The following is a 20,746-nucleotide window of genomic DNA, read 5'->3' as shown; positions in this document are numbered from 1 at the left end:
GGTGCTTGGGTGGCAGGGAACGGAAGTGTCGAAACCTGGAGGGTGCAAGGAAAAAAGCAAAGCAATATTTATGGAACTCTTATTCTGGGTTGTGGGCACTTGGAGGGGGAGAAGGATCATGGATTTATTTTACTAATCTCCCTACCTTTGTGTATGTTTGAAATTTGTCATAACAAAAAATATTGCATTACAGTGCTGGGAAATAGAAGGAATTCTACTTTGCAGAATTGCAGAATAGTAAATAAATAGAAGGTAGATTTAAATATATATATATATAACACTTAAAAAGAAAAAAGCCCCCTGGGGCACCTGGGTGGCTCAGTCGTTAAGCATCTGCCTTCGGCTCAGGGCGTGATCCCCGCGCTCTGGGATCGAGCCCCCCGCATCAGGCTTCTCCGCTGGGAGCCTGCTTCTTCCTCTCCCACTCCCCCTGCTTGTGTTCCCTCTCTCGCTGTCTCTCTCTGTCAAATAAATAAATAAATAAAATCTTTTAAAAAACCAAAAACCTAAAAAGAAAAGAAAAAGCCCCCTAAAAGAAAACAAAAACAAAAAAATGAAAAAGAAAAAAGCCTTTCTAAATACCGAGCACAGTATTAAATGCTTTTCATGCATTCGGACATTTAATCCTCTCGGCAGTTCTATGAGACTAAGACCGTTCCTGTTCCCATTGTACAGATGAGGAAACAGGCTCAGAGACGGTAAGCTCCGGTACCCAAAGTCGCTTGGCAAAAAAGTGGGTCGCCACGATACAGTCCTATGCTTAAGTGGTTCCAAAGACCAGCGGCGCGCTCCGTTCCTGGGAGAACCCCTGCAGACGAAAGCTGGTCATTCCCCACTCGGACCCCCTCCGCTCCTCACACAAGGGGCTTCTATGTGGCTGTCCTTCGAACACACAGGCGCGCGCCCACACGCACGCACATACTCAGACATGCACCGCCCAGCCTCGGGCCGCCGCGAGAGCCGCGCCCTTTCACGGGCGTCGGGGGTTGGGACCGGCCGCACGTAGGCCAAAGCCCACCACGCTGGTTTGGCGCCTCCACTTCCCTCCTGCTCTCAGGAGAGGCCGCCAGGGGGCGTCTTCCTGGGACTGGCTGCATTGGTTAGGTGGCCGTGGGAAGCCCACATCTGCCTAGCAGGTGCCCCTGCCCAGAGCAAACAGTGGCCGGGAGCCCGGAGGCCTTGGAGATAAGCCCGGGGCAGGATATATCCCGCACAAGGGCCAAGAAGCAGGGGCGCGCAGGGTTCGGGGGACAGCTGCATTGGATGCGCCCGGAGGGCGGTGAGTGAGGCCCGAGTGCGGCCATGGACCCTGTGCGGGCAACAGGTGAGCACTCACTCTCCCACTGCCCTTGACGACGCCCCTTGATAATCCCGAAGGATTCCCGTGTACAGATGGGAAAATTGAGGCCCAAGAAGGCTGCCCGCCGAGTTGCAAAGGAGCCTGCGACTAGAACCTGGGACCCCTGGCTCCCCTTCTCCCTTCTGGGCTGCCTGGCTGCCTAGCAACCTGGCGCCTAGGAGTCACTAAACCTCTTCTTATATTCACTCCCACTGCTCTGTACCCCGCCCCACCCCCGCCCCATGCTGAAGCTGCGTTAGCCATTTTTCTGTTGCTTGTTTCTTGGCAGAGGGGACCAGCTGCCCTAATCCAACCGCAGCCCCTCTACCCCCCCCCTCCCCCAATTCCATGAATGGGCCTATTCTGAGCAAGGTCGAGTGCCTGCAGCTCACTCACTCCAGGCGGCCTTTCCGACCCGGATCCTCTCCGCCCTCGCCTTTCAGGCCTGGTAGAAGAACAAAAATCCCTCTGGCAGGGCCCGTGGCGGGAGGCTGAGTAAGCCAGATGTGTCAGCTGCCGCTGGAATCAGGAGGGTGCAGAATGCCTTCCCCAGCTTGGGCCATAGCCAGGGCCAGCACCTCTGGGGAGCACCGGGGTCAAGACAGGGGCCTTTGCCACCTCCCGTTCTTTCCCACCTGCAGAAGCCTCTGGGCCCCCAAATCTTGATTAGGATTCCCCCTTATCCTGCTCTTGGCCTGAGCCAACGTCTGGCCTGGCACCCCACCGCCACCCCAGGAATCCTAGAAAGTCAAAATAGAGACTGCCTCAACGTCCATCACCTTCCCAACCCTCTCATTCCACGGAGGGAGAAACGAGGTCCAGAGACTAGTGTCTTGCCCAAGGTCACACGGCAACCTGGTGACACGTCTAACACTAGAGCCCTGAGCTCCTCTGAAGGGTTAATCCTCAAGTACAAAGATTCGGAAATGCCTGAGGGTTGGGATACAGGGCTCGAAAGGGAGGAGAGGTCTGTGAATAACTGACTGAAGTTGGCTGAAGAATAAACACCGTGGGGACGTTCTTGGAGGTTGGTTCCTCGAGGGAGGAGATTAGGGGGAAAGTCCCTCTCCCCGTGGTGGCCTTGTTGGTGGGGGCTCAACTTGGAAAGGACCCCACAGAAATGAAGATGGGCACTGCAAGTCAGACGGGGGTACCGTCCGTGATTAAATACGGTCGCCTGATCTGGCTTGACGCCTGCTCCCCCGCAGACCCCTTAGCGCCCCCAGGCCCTTTGACTCACCTGAGCCTGCCGGACAGCTCGGAGGCGCGGCCGCACAGCGGAGCCGACGGGCGGAGCCTCTCGGGCAATTGGACCAGGTAACGGCGCCGGCAGCGTGCCCGAGGTGGGGACTGCCAGGCAGCTGGAGCGAGCGGAGGCGGCGGCCGCATTTAACCCGGGGCTGACGGTGGGGAGGGGGAGCGCGGGCTGCGACCCCTCCCACCGGCAGGGAGCGATCCCCTTTCCTCCGAGGGCTGGGGCGGGGCCAGCGCGGCGCCCCTGCTCCGGCCACCCCGGGAGCCGGCGGCGCAAGCTGCGGGGTCGAAAAGCGGCTCCCAGCAGGAGGCTGGGCGGCTCCGCTCTCTGCCGCCGGAATGCGTCGGAAGCCTCCGAGGCCCTTCCCAGAGTAGAGCCCCAAGGGGCGGAGCGGAGCCTGGCTCCTGCCGCCGACTGCCTGGCCCCGCTTCCGAGGGCGCGGCCGGGCTCCTGCCCTCCGCTGCCCCCTCCAGGAGTGAGGAGAGGCCCGAGACTCTGGTCCTGCACGAAGGGTGAAGGGTTCGGAGGGGAAGACGCAGGGTTCCTGGCTCCCCGGGCCCCACCTGGTGGTCCCTCAAATCTCTGCCCTCGCGGACTCCTCCACAGGATCTCTGCGACTGCTTAAGTCTTGGGCCCACCCACCACCCTCGCTCCCCCAAACTCCCAGGCTCCTAGGCTCCGAGTGGCCCAGTCCCTTGATTATGGAGGCCCTGTTATCAAGGGAAGGAAAGTAGCGACAGTTTCAGGCCCCTTCTCTAGGGAGAAAGGGGATAAGGAGGGTTGTTTTGACCCTCCGAAGGACTCAAATATTCCCCCCAGGATCCTGGGCACACCGTTTGGGGGCGCTTCCATGTTTCCAGGCTTCTGAGGGCAGGCAAGAGAGCACTCTGGTCCAGGGGGTCCAGCAAAACTCTTCTCCCGGGCATCAAGATGTCATTGGGGTGGGCCCCCTCAAAGTTCAAGGAAACCATGCACCCTCACAGACTCACTCTCCATCCCAAGGCTGGCACAAGTGTGGCCTCTGTGCTGCTGAGGCCCCTCCCTAGTGCTTCAGGCTGCAGCGGGCAAGGCGCCAGACCTGCGGAGTGGTGCCTGGGTGGTCCCGGTGGGCTCTGTGCAGGCCTCATTGAGTACCTGGCAGCCTAAATATTTAACCCATGGCTTACACCCAAATCCCCTCTGTTGCCTAAGGCTTCCCCTCCCTGACCCTGAGGGGGGGAGGACTAAATTAGCCCCTTCCTCCCATTCATTTCATTCAACCTGCTTGTTGGGTTCCATGCTCCCCTTAACAATTACTGCTGCCCCGCCGCCGGCCTGCCCCCACTCCCAGGTCATCCCCAGAGCGCGCCGCGGTCCTGAGGGAAGGCGTGCGACAATGCCTGCAGCAACAGTGCGAGCGGACGGTGCGGATCCTGCATGCCAAGGTGGCCCAGAAGTCATACGGAAATGAGAAGCGGTAGGTGCCTCAGCGTCCCCTCCAAGCGGCCACCTTCCTCTCTATGCTTGCCTCCCAGTTCAGTGCCTTTTAGAAACCTGGGGAGGACTCAGGGCTCAACTCTTGGCCAATCAGAAACCTTTTTCCTCAGCCACCGCTAGCCCCCACTTTGGAACCTCCCTGTGAATCTGCAGTCCCCACTCACTCACTGAGCCACCCATTAATTCCTTCTTCCATTCAACAACTACTTAGTAGACATTTGTCGGGTGCCAAGGTCTGGACAGCGCTGGGCCCTGGACGTACAGTTCCAGAAGACAGATACAGCCCCTGCTCTCAAGGCATCTTCACTGTAGTGGAGAAGAGGCAGACTACAAACTCCCCACAAATCAGTGAACAAGATCCTTCCAGATCGTGAGAAGAGCTAGCAGAGGGATAGAACAGCATAATGTGGCAGACATTGAAGCGGGGGCACTTTAGCTAGAAAGCTCAAGATGGTGGAGAGGCCTTTTAAGGAGGTGACATCTGAACTGAGACTTGAATGTGAAAGAGAAGCCAGACAAGAGAAAATCCAGAAGTGTGTTCCCATTAGAAAGAAAAGAAAATGCGCACACCTTGAGGCTGTAACCAGCTTGGCCTGTTCTGGTACAAAAGAAGTCAGAGGGGCTGGAATTAGAAAAGGAGAGGGATGCTGCAGGGGATAAGGTTGGAGAGATAAAGCAGGGTCCCATCATGTGAGGACTTTGGATTTAAACCACCGAAGGATTTTAGGAAGTCAAGTAACATGATTGACTCGTGGTTTTAAGAAAGGAAAAGATAGTGTGACTGCTTTGTGCAAAGCAGATTGGGGGTGCGGGGGGGGGCGCGAAAGCAGAGAGAGCCGTGGGAAGGCTGGTGCTGCGTTCCAGGCAATGTGATGGCCGTTGGGATTAAGGTGGAGATGGTCAGACACCGGTGGATTCTGGGTGTGTTTTGAATGTGGAGGAGACAGAACTGATTAATGGGTTGAGTGAAAGGAGTAATAAAGAAGGTTCAGGTGTTAATGGGGTCCACAGTCATGGAGAAGCCCTGGGAGGGCGGTGGGAAAGGTGGAGGAGCAACCCAGGATCTTGCCCCATTTATGCTGCCTTTGAAATGTCTACAGACAGTCAAGTGGATTTGGACGTGCGAGTCCAGCCCTTGCTTGCATGTCTCCGCAGGTTCTTCTGCCCCCCGCCCTGTGTCTACCTCGCAGGTCCCGGCTGGAGGGTGAAGCCAGTGCAGGGCCAAGGTGAGGGCGGACTCCTGGGCTGCCGGACGCCTCCCTCTGCTGGGGGACGGCGCCTTGGGGCCTGAGAGCCGGGCGGGTCGCAGGCGCAGTCTCGCCGCGCCCTCTGGCGGCGAGAACTCAGCTTGCCTGCCACCTGAGTCCTTCCTGAGCCGCTAGCGTCCCTTTCCAGCCCATCAGGCAGGGGAAACCGGGCCCACGGTCTGCGGTTACATGGGACTGGACGGAGCGTCCGGCAGCACCGCCGAGACGCAAAAGTTGAATTTTGAAGAGCAGCCGGACTCCAGGGTGAGAGCGCACGGGACACGGTCCGATTCCGGCTCCCATCCTTGCCCCTGCCTCGGCGAGGAGGGCTCCTTTACACCCACCCCACCCCCGCAGAAGCCAAGAGACGGGTAGAGAGGCGGGGGGGGGGGGGGGGCGGTACCGGGGTTCTGCCTCGAGGGTGAGCCCGGGAGCTGGGATCGTGCTGCTTCACGTCACGTCTGATGGGGCAGACGTCAGAGAACTGGTGGCGGAGGGCCGGGATGAGATGGCCCCGTGCCCGCGCACCCCGTAGGAATTCGGTTGCGCCAAGACCCTGTACATCTCGGACGCAGACAAGAGGAAGCACTTCCGGCTGGTGCTGCGGCTGGTGCACCGAGGGGGCCGAGAGCTGGGCACCTTCCACAGCCGCCTCATCAAGGTCATCTCGAAGCCCTCGCAGAAGAAGCAGTCGCTGAAAAACACCGACCGTGAGCCGGGCGGGGCGTGAGCGCCAGGCGGGGCGGGGAGGTGCCACCTGGTCTGCAGCTGCAGACTGGGGAGGGCGGAGGCCTAGGCTGGAGGGGTGGGGCCAGAGTGGGAGAGGTGGAGTCTGAGCCGAGAGAGGGGCGGGGTCTGGGTGAGCCGGGGAGGCTGAGGTCGGAGAATGAGAAACCAGCAAAGCGAGAGCAGAGGGGAAAGGGGACCGACCCCAGACACAGGGAAGGGGGGCGGGAGACGGCGTCCAGAGCAGACAAAAATGGCCAGCGGGTGCTGAGCTAAAGAAATTAAAAGTGACAATAAAAGGGTAGCGGAAATTTAGTCAAAAATACCTAGTCAAGGGGCGCCTGGGTGGCGCAGTCGTTGGGCGTCTGCCTTCGTCTCAGGGCGTGATCCCGGCGTTGCGGGATCGAGTTCCGCTTCGGGCTCCTCCGCTGGGAGCCTGCTTCTTCCTCTCCCACTCCCCTGCTGTGTTCCCTCTCTCGCTTGCTGTCTCTCTGTCAGATTTAAAGATTCTGGATAGAATCTTAAAAAAAAAAAAAAAAAAAAAAACCTAGTCAGTGCCCGATGTAGGCCCGGCTCTGTGCTAGCGGCTGTCCTAAGTAAGGACAAGTGTTTGTTCTGGAGTAACCCACAGCCTAGCAGGGGGGGAAGGACACACATCGCTTATCAAAGAGACAGTTTGAAATCAGTACCGCCCTGGGTGCCAAGTGACAAATCCCGGGGCTGGGGGCTTTGAGAAGTGGGGGATGGGGCCTGAATAACAATGATGACATCACCACTACGCTGGCGGGAAGGTGGGGGAAGACCTAGGGGAAGGTGGAGCTTTCCTGGTAACTGGAGTCATCCTATTTGATGTTCATTCATCATGTCCCTCTGAAGTCGGTACTATCATTGTTTGTAAGTCAGGGATGAGGAAAATGAGGTCTGGAACCTTCACCCATTCACTTACTGAACTGTTGGAGCCTATGGCAATCCAGGTGACTTGGCTAAGACTGCCCAGCTAGGGAGAGACCCAGCAGGATTTGAACTTGAGTCAGTGTGACTCCAGAGCCCAGCTCCTACCCCCACATCGTACTTACCTAACTGTCCATTAAACACCCCGTAGAACGTCTCAGACCCAGGCAGCGCTCTGTCTGGCCCTTGGTATGAGTAAGTGCCATAGGGTGATGGTTAGCGGTGCAGATTCTGAAGCCAGGTGGCCTGGGTTTGAATCCTGACTCTGCTACTCACTGGCCTTGTGATGTGGAACAAGTTGCTGTCTTCAATAGAGATAATATCTGCTCCAGAGCACTGTTGAGAGACTCAAATGAGCTAATACATGGAAAGCGTTTAAAACAGCACCTGACACGGAACAAATGTCAGCTGTCATCATTACCCAATGGATGGGAACTTGGACTAAGTATAAACTGAGCACCTACAGTATGCCTAGCCCTGGGGGGTGGGGCAGGGATGGGGCAGGGAGGGAGATGACCCTGTGCTTTCTCCCCAGGTGGTTAGAGCTCAGTCAGAAAATAAAACCATGGCTCTGAGGATGTGTGAAAGCTAGAAGAGATCAGTGTCAAGCCCTAGAAATATCACACTGCTGTTTCACACCACATGGTCCTTGCTCATGCAGGCCCTGAGCAGCTCCTACCTACTTCCTGCTCCCCAGCTGAGAGTTTAACCTTCTCCAGGAAGCCCTCCTTCACGCAGCCTTTACCACATCATTTTGAAATTTTATATTTATGTCTCTCCTCTCTGAGAATGTGAACTCCTTCAGAGCAAAACTGGGTCAAATTCACCCTTTGGTGCCCAGTACCCAGCACAGTGCCTGCCTGAAAGGAGGCACTTAGTGAATACTTGGTAATATTGTTTGTCCAACTGAAGGATGCTAGGCAGCAAAAAGGAGCTGGGCAAATTTCAAAAGCAGGACTACAGCAGGTACTAGGTATATGACCATGAAATAGGCCCAGTGTGTCTAAGGCAGTGAGCATATGACGGGACTGACACAGGGGACAGGGGACCAGAAATTGTCTGGCACGTGCAAGGAACCAAGCCAGGCTTGGGTGCTGATTTCACCTCCCCTCACAGTGTGCATATCCTCGGGCTCAAAGGTCTCTCTCTTCAACCGCCTGCGCTCCCAGACGGTGTCCACTCGCTACCTCTCTGTGGAGGATGGGGCCTTCGTGGCCAGCGCACGGCAGTGGGCTGCCGTCACGCTCCACCTGGGTAACCACAGCAGCAGCCCCCGGGCTGGGCGCTTCGCATGCATGAGTTCATCTCACCTTCACTATAACCCCTCGAGAAAAGTAAACTTTGCCCACAGAATTGAGGCTTGCCCAAAAGTCCCAGTGAGTCTGTGACTAGTCCAAGCCATTCTGGCACCAATGTCCAGCTCTCTCCCCTCATCTCAAACCCCACCCACCCCAGGAGCAAACATTTTCAAGGATGGCCACACGTGACCCTCCAGGATGAGACCCTTCAGCCTTAGCTGCCTCCCTGCATGCTGACCTTACCCACAGGACTCATGTGTGATGTGGGGTGGGGCCAGAGGCAAGGAGGGCAGGGTTGGGTCAGAAGCTTGGAACCTCTGAAACCTTCCTTCCTTCCCTTCCCTCTTTCACCCCAGCTGATGAACACTGTTCCCAGGGGGACTTTCCGCCTCGAGAGGGCTACGTCCGCTATGGCTCCCTAGTGCAACTTGTCTGCACTGTCACAGGCATCACGCTACCTCCAATGGTATGAGAAGGGAGGACATACCTGGGGGGTGGGGAATCCCTGCAGATGCATGCAGAAGGTATGACCCACAAGGGCAGGGCTAGAGGCTGAGGGCCCCATCGGAAAGACACCTATTCTCACTCTGGCTACTTAGTGCTTTGTGGGACTGGAGGGAGGTTAAGGGTGGGCAGGGTGGGGGGAGGGGGGCAGAAACTGCCAGTGCCTACATGGCTATTGGATAGCAGAAAGCTAGCTGGGAGGGCAGCCTCTGGCCCCCCGGGCACCTTGCGGCCCTGCACCCCTTCTGCTCTAGATCATCCGCAAAGTAGCCAAACAGTGCGCGCTCCTCGACGTGGATGAGCCCATCTCCCAACTGCACAAGTGCGCATTCCAGTTTCCTGGTGATCCTCCTGGAGGGGTTGGCACTTACCTGTGCCTGGCTACAGACAAAGTGGTGCAATTCCAGGTGAGGGGTGGGGTCTTGGCATCAAGCAGCCTAGAAAGCTAGAACACAGAGAACCACAGATCATAAGATCAGCAGCGGCAGCATGGCTGCTGCTTACGGGGCAATACTGCCTCCCGTGGAATGTTAGACCATCAGGCCAGAATCCGAGAATGAGGACAAACTAGTAATAATATTACGGAGCCATGCTCCTTCCCAAAGAATATTAGAGTCATTGAAAGTTTGGAGATAAGATTATAGAATGAAAATAAAAATAGCAATTAGTAATAGTATTGAGTATTATTGTGCAAAGAGCATTAGAATCATAAAATGGTAAGCCATAGAATTATAGAATGTGGAAAATTATGATGATGATGATGATTAAGCAGTACAACTCTCAAAAGAATATGGTCATAGAATGTTGAGATAAAATCACAACACGTAGAAAATAACATTATTATTGAGCAATATTTCCTCCCAATGTAGAATAGAATTGCACACTGTTAAAAAATAGCATTCTAGAATCCTAAGACAATAGACCTTTAGAAACCAGCTAGTTCAGCGAACTTATTTACCTCTGGGAACGTAAGGGTCTTGTCCAAGCTCACAGGGCAGGTAGAGCTCAGAGCCTAGGACTGGACCTCAGAATGCAGAGACTCAGGTGGTCCGCTGGCTCCCCCCTGCTGGTGGCCACCATCCCTTCGGTCTCCTCCCAGGCCTCCCCCTGCCCCAAGGAGGCAAATAGGGCGCTGCTCAACGACAGCTCTTGCTGGACCATCATCGGCACCGAGTCCGTGGAGTTCTCCTTCAGCACCAGCCTGGTGTGGACCCGGGAGCCGGTCACTCCAGTGCCCCTCATCAGCACCCTGGAGGTGAATCTGGGCGCAGGCGGGTGCAGGCGGGAGAGATCTCACTGTGGGTGTGGTGTAGGGGCTGGCGAGGGAGAGCAGCAGGCTCTGGGCCACCCGCTCCCTCTCTCCCCCAGCTGAGCGGTGGGGGCGACGTGGCCACGCTGGAACTCCACGGTGAGAACTTCCACGCGGGGCTCAAGGTGTGGTTCGGGGACGTGGAGGCCGAAACCATGTACAGGTATGGGAGCGCCTCCCTTGGGCCCCGGGGGACTGGGCGGGTGCGCGTCATCGGCGTCATTGCAGCCCTAACCCCGGTGCCACCCCAGGAGCCCGCGGTCCCTGGTGTGCGTGGTGCCCGACATAGCCGCCTTCGGCAGCGACTGGCGCTGGCTGCGCACACCCATCACTGTGCCCGTGAGCCTGGTGCGCGCCGACGGCCTCTTCTACCCCAGCGCCTTCTCCTTCACCTACACCCCGGAATACAGCGCGCGGCCTGGGCCCCCGGGCGCCCCTGAGCCCGCCGCGGACGCCGACGCGCTCCTCGAGAGCATCCACCACGAGTTCACGCGCACCAACTTCCACCTCTTCATCCAGACTTAGGTCCGCGCCCACGACTGGCCCCGGGCCGGTTTTCTGGGTCCCAGGCCCTGCCCCCTGCCCCTTTGCTGCAAAGTGAAGGCCAAAGCGTGGGTAGGGGGGAGGCTCTCGCCATAGAAACTGTCACTCACTCGTCTTTATCCATCCAAGACGCGACCTGAGTGATGCTATGATGTCTGTGTCCAGACAGGAGTGTGGCTCTCCCTGTGTTTGTCCGACTCTCTTTTTAAATCAAGCAATCAATCTCTCTCTTCTGCAGTAACTTTGCATGTCTCCCTACTTGTGTGTCCCTATCCCTCCAACTTGGTCTCTCCCTGTTTCTCTCCATGCCTCACTAGGATTTCACACACTCTTAGACATCAAGTCTAGGGTGTTGACCCTCCATGCAGTTTTGTCTCCTCTTGCAGAGAAGACACCTAGTGTCACACACGTAGGCATGGAGCACGGGCCCCTGAGACATGCCCTGGACCATCGCGTCCTACGTGGAGTACTAGATCAGCCCTGCAATGCCAACTACCTAGAGCCCAAGATCCTGCCGACAGTACTGGCTCTTACCTGGGGCATCAGGGGCCACCTGGCACAGGTGCTTGCTGGAGAACCAGGTCCAATCCGCAGCACTGGATCCCACGGGAAGCACTGAGTCCCTCCTGGAGCATGAGGGGTCTGCCCTGGAGTACTGGCTTCCCCCTAGAACACAAAGACTGGCCCTTCCTCGTCCTCGCCATGGCCGGATCAGGCACACTACCCTTGCCTGTGTTTGCTGTCTGGCCTGTGGCTTTGGTGCCTGGGACAGAGGTCGGGTCTTGCCATCTTAACTGTCCACACAGGCACTTCTCTTGCAGGCCCAGTGGGATGCAGTCTTGCAGGTCAGGGATTCCTCTATGCCAAGGCAGAGTCTGATCTGCATGCCCTACCTCCCCAAGGAGGGGATGCTCAGTGTGCTTCCCACCCCCCCCCAACCTGATACACACACAGAAGGGACCACAAGTCCGATGGAACACAGAGCCTACCTTTTTGACTGTTTTTGGAGAAGGAATGGCGTTCAGAAGCAGCTAGCATCCCTGAGCTCCTGTTCCTGCCCCGGGGCCCACCTGTTGGCTCTAGGGATGAGTCACCCTACTAGCTATCCCCCCAATCCAAGCAAAGAGGCACCCCAGGCCCAGGGGCAAACACAGGATACAAAACACAGGACAACTCCGGGCAGAAGTGCTGGGATCAGCTGGGCAAAAACCCAGCTGAGAGAGGAGCTGCTCTGCATGGGGCCTGGGGACTGAATCAGTCCATCCTGATCAACCCGCCCCTCCTCTGTCGAGTCTGTGCTTTACAGGGAAGCAGAAACACCAGGCAGGGTCCTGGCTCAGGCCGTTGGAACCAAGGATATAGATATACCATGGGTGCCAGAGACCTGTACCCGTCCCTGTGGTGCCCCATGGGGAGAACTGATCTGAAATGTGAGTTCGAGGCTCTCACCCCTCTTGGCCCTTCCTTGAATTCTGAGCAAGGGCCCATTTCCCAAAGGGAAGAGGTGGCCTTTGCTCTTTAAACTTCCTAAAGTCATCGGGAACCTCCTTCATCGGCCATCAGCGGGCTGAAACCCACTGTGGCAGGGAAGGAAAACTTGTTTAAGGGATCTCGTGGCCCCTGAGAAATGCAGGGGCGGAGGAATGCAGGCAACAAGTTGAATGGGAAACAGCCCCCACTCGAGTGCCCGCCTCAGGAGAGTTTGCTCTCATGGCCCCATGATGCTGTTGGAGCAGGAAGCCACTTGTAGGAGACTGAGTTGCACAGCACAGCACACAGGGCATTGGGGCACGAGGGCCCATCCAGCCCTGCCCTCAAGGACTTCCTCTGCCACTTCACAAGGCAGGAGTCCTGGAAGCCAAGATCCTGGGTTGGCCTGAGCACCCAGGCCCAGCCGTGCAGCTCTGTCTTCTTTTGCACTCCAGTCGGGGAACCGTAGGGCCCTGGGTCCCACCTGGGCACCCACGTGGAAGTCTGTGACCTCAGAGCCCCAGCCCTGGCCTGTCTTCTGCGTCCCAGCTGCTGTAATGTGTTTGGAGGTCCTCCTAGTCCCGAACCTGAATCCCTCTAACACCCAGTCCCCTCCCTGTCCACCCCCTCCCAGCAACGCACCCTCCATCCCCTTCCCTCACACCTCCCCATCACAGAGGCCGAAGGACTCCACCTCTCCACCTTGCCTCCTGCACTAGAATAGGCTTCCTTCTTTCCTCTCCCTCCACCTACTGCCCTGTTCTCCAAATCCAGCTCAAATGTCACCTGTTCCAAGATTTCCCCAGGGGACGACCAGTTAGCTACATACCTTATGGGGCCCAGTGCAAAACGAAAATGTATGGGGGGAAAAAAGAAGAAGAAGAAGGAAATGAAAATGTATGGCACCTTGCTCAAAAATTATTAAGAATTTCAAGACAGTGACACCAGAGCATAAAATCAAGACGGCCTTGAGTGACTGCACAATTCACATGCCCTGGCCACACCCCGTGTTCCTTAGAACTTCACTGGGACCATGTAATCACCCACCCTGGATCAAGGGGCTGTATGTACATGTCAATTGTCCCCTCTATTTCTGTGAGCTCATGGGGGAAGAGGCTCATGGCTGTGTCCTAGAGGGCGCATTAGCATACCTTGAGCTTTGAGTGGGGCTCCATAAATATCAAACGCCATGCATTGCATTGGCAATTTGCATATGGCAAGTGCAAAGTGAGACCAGCAGGTGGCACTGTTTCCCACCCAAGAATTAAGTTTTCATTTATTTCCCGTTCAAGAACTGTTAGGGTCTTAAAAGATAATCTTAACATTTTCACACTGTTGGGATCTGAACCCCAGGGCTGAGAGTCCTTGCTCTAGACCATATGTCCTCTTTGTTTTACAAAAGGGGAAACAGGTTCAGAGAGAAGGCCCATGAAGCTCCAAGAACAGGCTGATGGCAGAGCCTAATTTAAATCCTATACTCCTGACGCTATACCTGGGGCTCTGAGGTTCTCAGAGTGAGAATATAGACGAAACCTCGGTTCCAAAATCTCCTAGTTTACCAGCTCTCATGCTGCTTGAGGTTCCACCATGAACTAGCTAGTCTGCAGGCTGAAGCCTTGACCTTTGGGTTTCTCTCTCTTGTTTCTTTTAAGTGGGGTTTTCTCAAAGAGAAACTGCTATAACCGCAGCGTGGGTAGAATTCTCAGACACCTTCCTCCCTGGGGAAGACTAGACTGCTGAGGGCACAGACCTTGAAGACAGCGAGGAAGGAAGGAAACAGCTTTAAGGGGAATGAAACCAATAAAATAATATCCACAAAGTTCTGAAAAAGTCATCCCTGACCATACTCACCAAATAAAGGTCCTCCAGGCAGGCTTGGCTCTCGTCCCAACCCAGGGGACAAAGGCAGGCGGGGCACTAGTGGCACAATAATGCTTTCAGGGGCCGAAACGGTAAACACCTGCTCCGGCTGGCTGCTGGCCCGAGGCAGGCAGAGTTCTAGGGGAAGGCAGAGCCTTGTGACCAAGTTCTGTATGGATTCACTGTGATTACAGAAGGCGGAAGTGGAGCCCACTCTGCAGGGCCCATCCCCAAGCCCCCATCTTGTTCAAAGCATCCTCCTCTCCTCCCCAGCCCTGTCTGGCGTCTAAAAGTGCACCATCAGGGCCTCGTCCTGGAGAGGGGTACCCTGGGCTTGGCTGATTTCGTCCTTCTCACACTGATTACTCGTATATACTTTCAGAGGGATCACCTTAAAACCAAGGGATACAGAGCAAATGGTCGTTTTTCAGACAGCAGCCATCTTGGACGCAAAGTTGTAGGTTGAAGCTGGGCAGGGTTTGGCAAGTTTCAAGTCACTTAACCTCTCTGTTCCTCGGTACCCCCTTCTGTAAAAGGGGAAGAGTTTGTTTCACAAGACATCACGAGGAATCAAATAACCAGAATATGTAAAGCACTTTCAGAGGCCTGGGCCCACTGTCACCATTTTATAGGGGACCCCGCTGCTTAGCCGGGTCTTCTGCTAAGGGTCTTCCAAAGCCATAATCAAGGTGCGAGCCAGGGCTGACAGGGCAGTGTGTCTGAGGTGAAGGGTCCTATTCCAAGCTCACTGTTGTTGGCAAAATTCATGTCCTTGTAGCTGCAGAACTCATGGGAGCTTGCTTTGTCAAGGCCAACAGGAGAACATCTCTCTTACAAGGAAGTTTCCACACCCTCTTATTCGTGCTTTCAAATGATTAAGCTTGGCCCACCCAGGGTAATCTCTCTTTTCACTATCTCAAAAAAAAAAACCAAACTAATTTGGGACTTCAATTATATCTGCAAAACCCCTTCGTCTTTCCTACCTAATGTAACCTAATCATAGAAGTGGTACCCATCACGTTCACAGGTCCTGCCCACGTTCAAGGGGAAGGAATATACAGGTGTCTACAACAGGGCGCAGAATTCTCAGGGGTCACCTTAGAATTCTGACTCTCCCACCCCCCAAAAGTACTTAACAAATTCTTGGCAAGGGGTATCTATTTGGCCTATAGGCCTCCCCATGCCCCGTGTAGGAATTGCCCCATACAGGGGTCCATGTTTCTCCTGCTTCAGGAAAATGGCAAGATCATGAACAAAATGGCTCAATATTGTCTAAAATCTACTTTGCATCTTGTGCCCAATTCTCAGATATAATATTATCCCAAGTTGCACTCAGAGTTAGTGCTCTCGGGAAATTAAGCCCTGTCCAGAGTCGACCAGCAGCCAGGCTAGCATTAACCAGCCTTTAAGATGGCTTCTAAGTGGTCTTGTCTCCCGAAGGCATTCCTGCCCTCCTGGAGTCTTCTTTCACAATGAATAGGGCTGACCTGTGTGACCAACAGGATACTTCGTGACAGTGTGTGACTCTAGCTTTAGCCGTAGAATGTATTGTATTTTCCACCTGGCTCTCTTGGCTCACTGTCTGGGAAAAGCCAGCCGAGCCGCTATGTCATGAGGACACACAATTGGCCCTGAGGGTCCACATGGCAAGGAACTGGGGCCTCTTGTCAACAGCCAGCACCAACTTGCCAGACCTGTGAGTGAGCCACCTCGGAAGTGGGCCCTCCAGCCCAGTCAAGCTTCCAGATGGCTGCAGCCTGGTCAACATGTTGGCTACAACTTTATGAGACCCCACGACCCCCTAGCTCAGCTGCTCCCACATTCCTGATCTGCAGAAACTCTGTGAGATAGTGGTCGTAAGCCCCTACCTTTGGGGGTGATTTTGCACAGCGATAGGTAACAGAGGGGCCTTCTGGCCAAAAGATGGCGCTGAGGATGAGAATAAAGTGCCTTTCATTGAGCACTTACTGCATACCGGGCTCTGACCTTCCCCCCTGCAGGCCATTGGTGCACAAGGCAACAGCTGGTCAAAGCTGAAATCCAAGCCCAGAGGTCGCGAGTCACAGTCTCCCATCACCCGACAGAGACCTACCAGAGATTTCTGAGACAGTGGACATGTTCTGCTCTGTCTGCTCTGGCCCAGGGTAGCCAGCAGCTGCACGTGGCCGTTGATCACTTGAGACGTGGCTAGTACAACTGAGGAACTGAGTTTTTCGTTTTTAAAAATCCACTTCGATGGAAACAGCCACATGGCCAACAGCTACTGTACTGGAGAGCGCAGACAGGCCTGACAGACGCGGGGAACTTCTGCGAGAACCGGGTTATCAGGGACAGGGACACACGCAAGCCTCACGGAACTCAGGAAAACAAGGCGTAGTGGGCGCCTCGGGAGGGACTTGAGACCAGACTCGCTGCTTCAGGGGGGTGAATGGGTCCCGAGCAGCCTCCAATGAAGGGGCCTTGGGCCACATAAACCCTTTGATGGGGAGTGTGGTTGCAGACAGACTCCAGAGCCCAAATGCCTGGGTTCAAATCCCACCTCTGCCGCTGATGAGCTGGGTCACTTCGGACAAGTCCTGCAACCTCTTAGCTGTAGTGTCCCCATCCGTATAACGCGGACACTAACAGCACCTTCTTTGTGGAATTGTTGTGCCGATAAAGTGGGTTCCGCCGAGAAGCATCGAATGGGTTCTGGCACACGCATGTGACGTGAAGGTTTGTTTCCACTGCCGGTTCCTCTGTATCCTTCCCCTGACCCCAGCCAAGCACTGGGCCACATGGCACCAAGGTCAGACCCCCAAAGCCCAACGCCCTGGAATTAACGTTTAAGTCTGCAGACAAGCTAAGGGCAGCTTTCCCCCTTGGTAAAAAGGCTCTTCCCAGGACCGAGAGAGGCTTCGATGGCGTTTGTCCAGTTACCGCAATGCCTGCAGTGGCCAAGCGGGCGACATGAGTGACAGTAGGTGGACAGAGACTGTGGCGAGGCAGGGAACCCATCTAGACAGGATCCTGCCTGTGGATAACTTCCAACTGTGGCCACGAGGCCGGAGTGGAGCCAAATCTTGAGTTTTCCCCAGAGAAGTGGTGAATTTGGATATATATGGGGGACATCATTTCTACAGCTGGCGCCTAATCCAAGGACTTTGGTGTTTTGTTTTTGCAACAAGGCGTCATCTGAACAAAACCAAGGCAGGCACGACAAGCCCACAGGCCGCCATGTGCACTTTCTGACTCTCCTCCTCTCCAAGCCCTTTCTTGGCTTCTTACGTCTCTGCCTCCGGTGTCTGGCACCCCAATTCTCTCAGGCTCTACTGCTATCAAGTGATACAGAACCCAAAAGGGATGACCTCTTACAAACTTTAACATGACAGGAAAAAAAAAAAAGAGACAGGCTATCTAGAAAGTACCAGGTTTTATTATCTTATCAAAAAAAAAATTAAGTAACAGACAACAGTGTGAGGTGGCTACAAGAGGTGCTCACTCCCAACATAGCCAGAAGGACATGGGGTGGGGGGGCGGTGCACAGGACCCAGCCAGCTGGGACCCTGGGTTGTGGTGGTGGAAGGTGCAGGAGGCAAGGGCGACTCCCCTGTACCCCCAGCCAGTGGGGTCAGGAGAAGCAGCAGCCTGTCCAGGCTAAGCCACCAGTCCTCCTCTTTGTGGAGAGGGAGGGTCGCCATTAACAAGCTCCAGAGCCAGGGCCCAGTCAGCCCTCCCCCATCCCCCCCTTTGTCCAGGGAGACCAAGGCTCCCCCCTGCAAGGCTGGGGCTGGGACTTGTTAAGCCAGTTTAGTTCTCTAGCAGTGCGGTTCAACAGGTGGACGTGGTGTCTACCTGCGTGTTCACTATAGCAGCCACGAGCCACATGTGGCAAACGAGCACTTGAAATGTGATTAGTGTAAATGAGGAATGAATTTTTAACTTTATGTGATTTTCATTGATTTGAGTAGCCACGTGGCCAGTGGCCACTGTAGCCAATAGCACAGCTCTCCAATTTTCTTGTGAATGTGGAAAGAGCAAACAAAGGAACACCAGTTGGGCTCAAAGCACGAGCTAGAAAGAAGGCAGAATTGTCTACCCTCAACTATTCCAGCCCAATCAGAAGGCACCAGGAACAGAGACAGAGAGAGAAAAAGAGAGAGAGAGAGAGGCAAAACCCCACTCAGCCACACAAAAACCCACTCACTCAACCATCCAGCCAACTTCAAATGGGACATATCACACTATTTCCTGAAAAAATATATTTATCTATTTTTCTAGAACCAAGGCAGAATAATAATATATTACAAGAAAAGAGACACAAATATCCCACCATCCCCCACACTGTATTTTGGGATCTTCTAGAAAACTTTCAGCAAAAGCTACTTCTTAGAGGAAGCAGCTTCAGAAAGGGCCAAGGTCATGAGCCGGGGAGTGTTAAGTTAAAAAAAAAAAAAATGGGGAGGATATTTAAAGAAAAAGAGGGAAGAGGGCCCTGTCTGAAGCTATAAATAGTAAAAAAAAAAAAAAAAAAAAATTAATAAAAATCATTATCTCCGTCTCTTCTCTCATTTTTGAGAAATAAAAATAAAAAACCATTAAATACAAACTGAGCAGGTACTGTGGAACGTGCAAGAGAGCGGAGAACATCTCGGCGTCGGCACACTTGCCCAGGCAGAGGCTCTGCACCAAGGAATGAACCATTCAGAAAAAAATACCCCACCAAAGGTAGATTTGCAATACTCAGCAAATCCATTTCGGTATGAACTTGGAGTTCTTCTCCCCACCCTCCCTCCTACCCCACCCCCTCCCCCAAATAAAAACGGCTGATTTCCAAAAGTCACTAGAAGGAGCCGAGAATGGCCCAAGGTATACCACAGACTCCTGCAGTGTGGTCACAAGTGCCCTTTGACGGACACATCTCAAGGTGCAGATGGCAAATGGTTCTAGTTCCTTCTCCCAGCTCCTTTTCACAAGAGGGAGGGAGAAGGCTGCTGGGGGCAGAGCTCCAGCAGGACTCCTGTCCCAGCTGCAGAGGGGCTCTGGGGGAGGCATGTTCACGATAGGTTGTAAGCTGGGCCCACATTTTAAGTGTAAGATTAAGAAATGATCTAATCCCAGACCTGCCTTCAGCAAGGCCAAGTGTAACCCTATTTTTCTGCCGGGACAATCGAGGCCCAGAGAATCAAGAAGAGGCAGGCAGGAACAGAAGATGATGTCTCTTCTGACGCTTGAAACAGAATCAGAGCTGGAGATGCCGACAGGTCAGTATTAGGTTGCCCTCCCCTTACCCTAACGTCCACCCTTCAAAATCCTCCAGCTTCCCTCCCCGCAGAGGTCCAAGCCAGTGCCCAGGTGGGCGCTTCAGGCATAGAACTCGTTGGTGGGGGCTTTCGTGTAGATGGGTTTCTTGCCCAGGTCATAGGTGCCTTCGTCCTTCTTCTTCATGCGGTACACCAGCAGCAGGACCAGGAAAACGGCGAAGAGGATACCCACGCCGCCACCCACGATCAGAGCTGTAGGGGAAGAACGGCAGAGCTGCGGGTCAGGACTTTGGGTACACTGCCAAATCCCCCCGTTCAGCTCTCTCACAACTGGACGTGCTCCCCTTTGCTGTCGCCTGTGCCTGGCATGACCTCATTCACAAGACCAGGGTCGGGGTGGGGGTCACCGTAAGTCACTGAAAACCACAGAGCTAGGGCGGCAAAGCCATCATTCCAACCTGCACCTGCTGGAGCCCAGAGCCAGGCACGCGCCCCAGCAACAGCTCAGCACTAACGGGGCCAGGAGCTGGCAAGCCCGTAGGCGGCCACCATCTGCCTTACAGCACAGGCCCGAGCACAGCGGACTGCGAAGTGGGCTGTGTGCACATACCCACACAGGCGGGTTTACACGTTCTCCACACACGCAGGTGCACACTACCAAACACAGCTCGAACACACGAACATGGCCAAGCTACTGTGTCACAGACAATAACATACTGTGGTTTCCCCTCCTACGTGTGCCGCTGGTGGCTGAGGCCTACGACCCACTTCCATTACTCATCGCTGGCTGTGTGATCGGGCGAGTTCCTTCATCTCTCTCATTGCAAAATGGAAATAGGAGGACCTTTCTCACACATCTGTCCTAAGGATTAAATAAATTCACCCACCGAAAGTACTTAGAACAATGCATGGCAGAGGCTCAGTACTCACTAACTGTAAACCTCGGGGGTTTCTATCTGTGTCCCTAACACCCTGGGACACAACTGGGCCTGGCACGACAGTTAGGTGCTTCTGAAATGACTCTCCCAATTCAGTGCAGACAGGAGCGCTGGCCAAGGGTGCCTGCTGGTGTCAGGCAGATGCGGGCTGCTAACCTCAGGTGAACAGCCGTTTTGCAGTGTGCCAGGCCGCCTGAAGGGGCTCATTCCTGTTTGTTGAGGGGGCAGGGATACCTCACAGAATCCTTGCTGTGGCAGACTGAGTTCCCTAATTCGGTCTTACTAGGGCTAAGGAGATCAATTTTCCATCCTGGCACACACTCCAAATCTATACGCAGAATGGGGGCAGAGTGGCACAGAGGAGCCCGGTAAGGTTCTTTCTTGGATAAAACTCTATGAAAAGGCAGCAACAAAGTGACCCCAGGAAATACAGAAAAAGCACATGGAATGAGGTATCAACTCCATGACTGTTTTTATCATTTTTCTCTCTGATACCACCGCCCCACCACCACGGGCTCCTCTTATCAGGACCTTGGTCTGCGCTGGGGCTCTCCACTAGGTTAAGGTTCAAGGACAGTCTCAAATGT

General features: G+C 54.6%; 2 protein-coding genes across 2 annotated transcripts in view; one reads left to right on the top strand and one right to left on the bottom strand.

Moving 5' to 3' along the window:
• The first annotated feature begins 1,225 nt into the window (after positions 1 to 1,225).
• RBPJL (recombination signal binding protein for immunoglobulin kappa J region like) lies at positions 1,226 to 18,504 on the top strand. Its single transcript, XM_045804515.2, has 12 exons — positions 1,226 to 1,324; positions 2,548 to 2,656; positions 3,925 to 4,050; positions 5,226 to 5,296; positions 5,466 to 5,581; positions 5,853 to 6,027; positions 8,111 to 8,248; positions 8,649 to 8,758; positions 9,051 to 9,203; positions 9,896 to 10,051; positions 10,165 to 10,268; positions 10,357 to 18,504. Exons 1-12 carry the CDS (start codon positions 1,303 to 1,305, stop codon positions 10,628 to 10,630), a joined length of 1,554 nt encoding a protein of 517 aa, XP_045660471.1. The 5' UTR covers positions 1,226 to 1,302; the 3' UTR covers positions 10,631 to 18,504.
• Positions 17,376 to 20,746, bottom strand: part of SDC4 (syndecan 4) — a 19,143-nt gene continuing 15,772 nt past the window's right edge. The window contains exon 5 of the mRNA XM_045804717.2: positions 17,376 to 19,473. Within this exon, the coding sequence (XP_045660673.1) occupies positions 19,322 to 19,473 (152 nt within the window). The 3' untranslated portion in view covers positions 17,376 to 19,321. The remainder of the gene's footprint in view (positions 19,474 to 20,746) is intronic.

This window comes from Ursus americanus, chromosome 22 (assembly GCF_024610735.1).
Source record: "Ursus americanus isolate L20-20 chromosome 22, mUrsAme1.1.p, whole genome shotgun sequence".
Lineage (NCBI taxonomy): Eukaryota > Metazoa > Chordata > Mammalia > Carnivora > Ursidae > Ursus > Ursus americanus.
Note: the sequence above shows the minus strand (reverse complement) of the source record. Positions and strands in the feature narration are given on the sequence as shown.

Excerpts from the sequence above, each read along its gene's own strand:
- RBPJL (XM_045804515.2), top strand. The coding sequence starts at position 1,303 with ATGGACCCTGTGCGGGCAACAG. Across the intron at positions 8,759-9,050 it reads GCATCACGCTACCTCCAATG|ATCATCCGCAAAGTAGCCAA; the intron begins GTATGAGAAGGG and ends CTTCTGCTCTAG. Across the intron at positions 9,204-9,895 it reads ACAAAGTGGTGCAATTCCAG|GCCTCCCCCTGCCCCAAGGA; the intron begins GTGAGGGGTGGG and ends GTCTCCTCCCAG.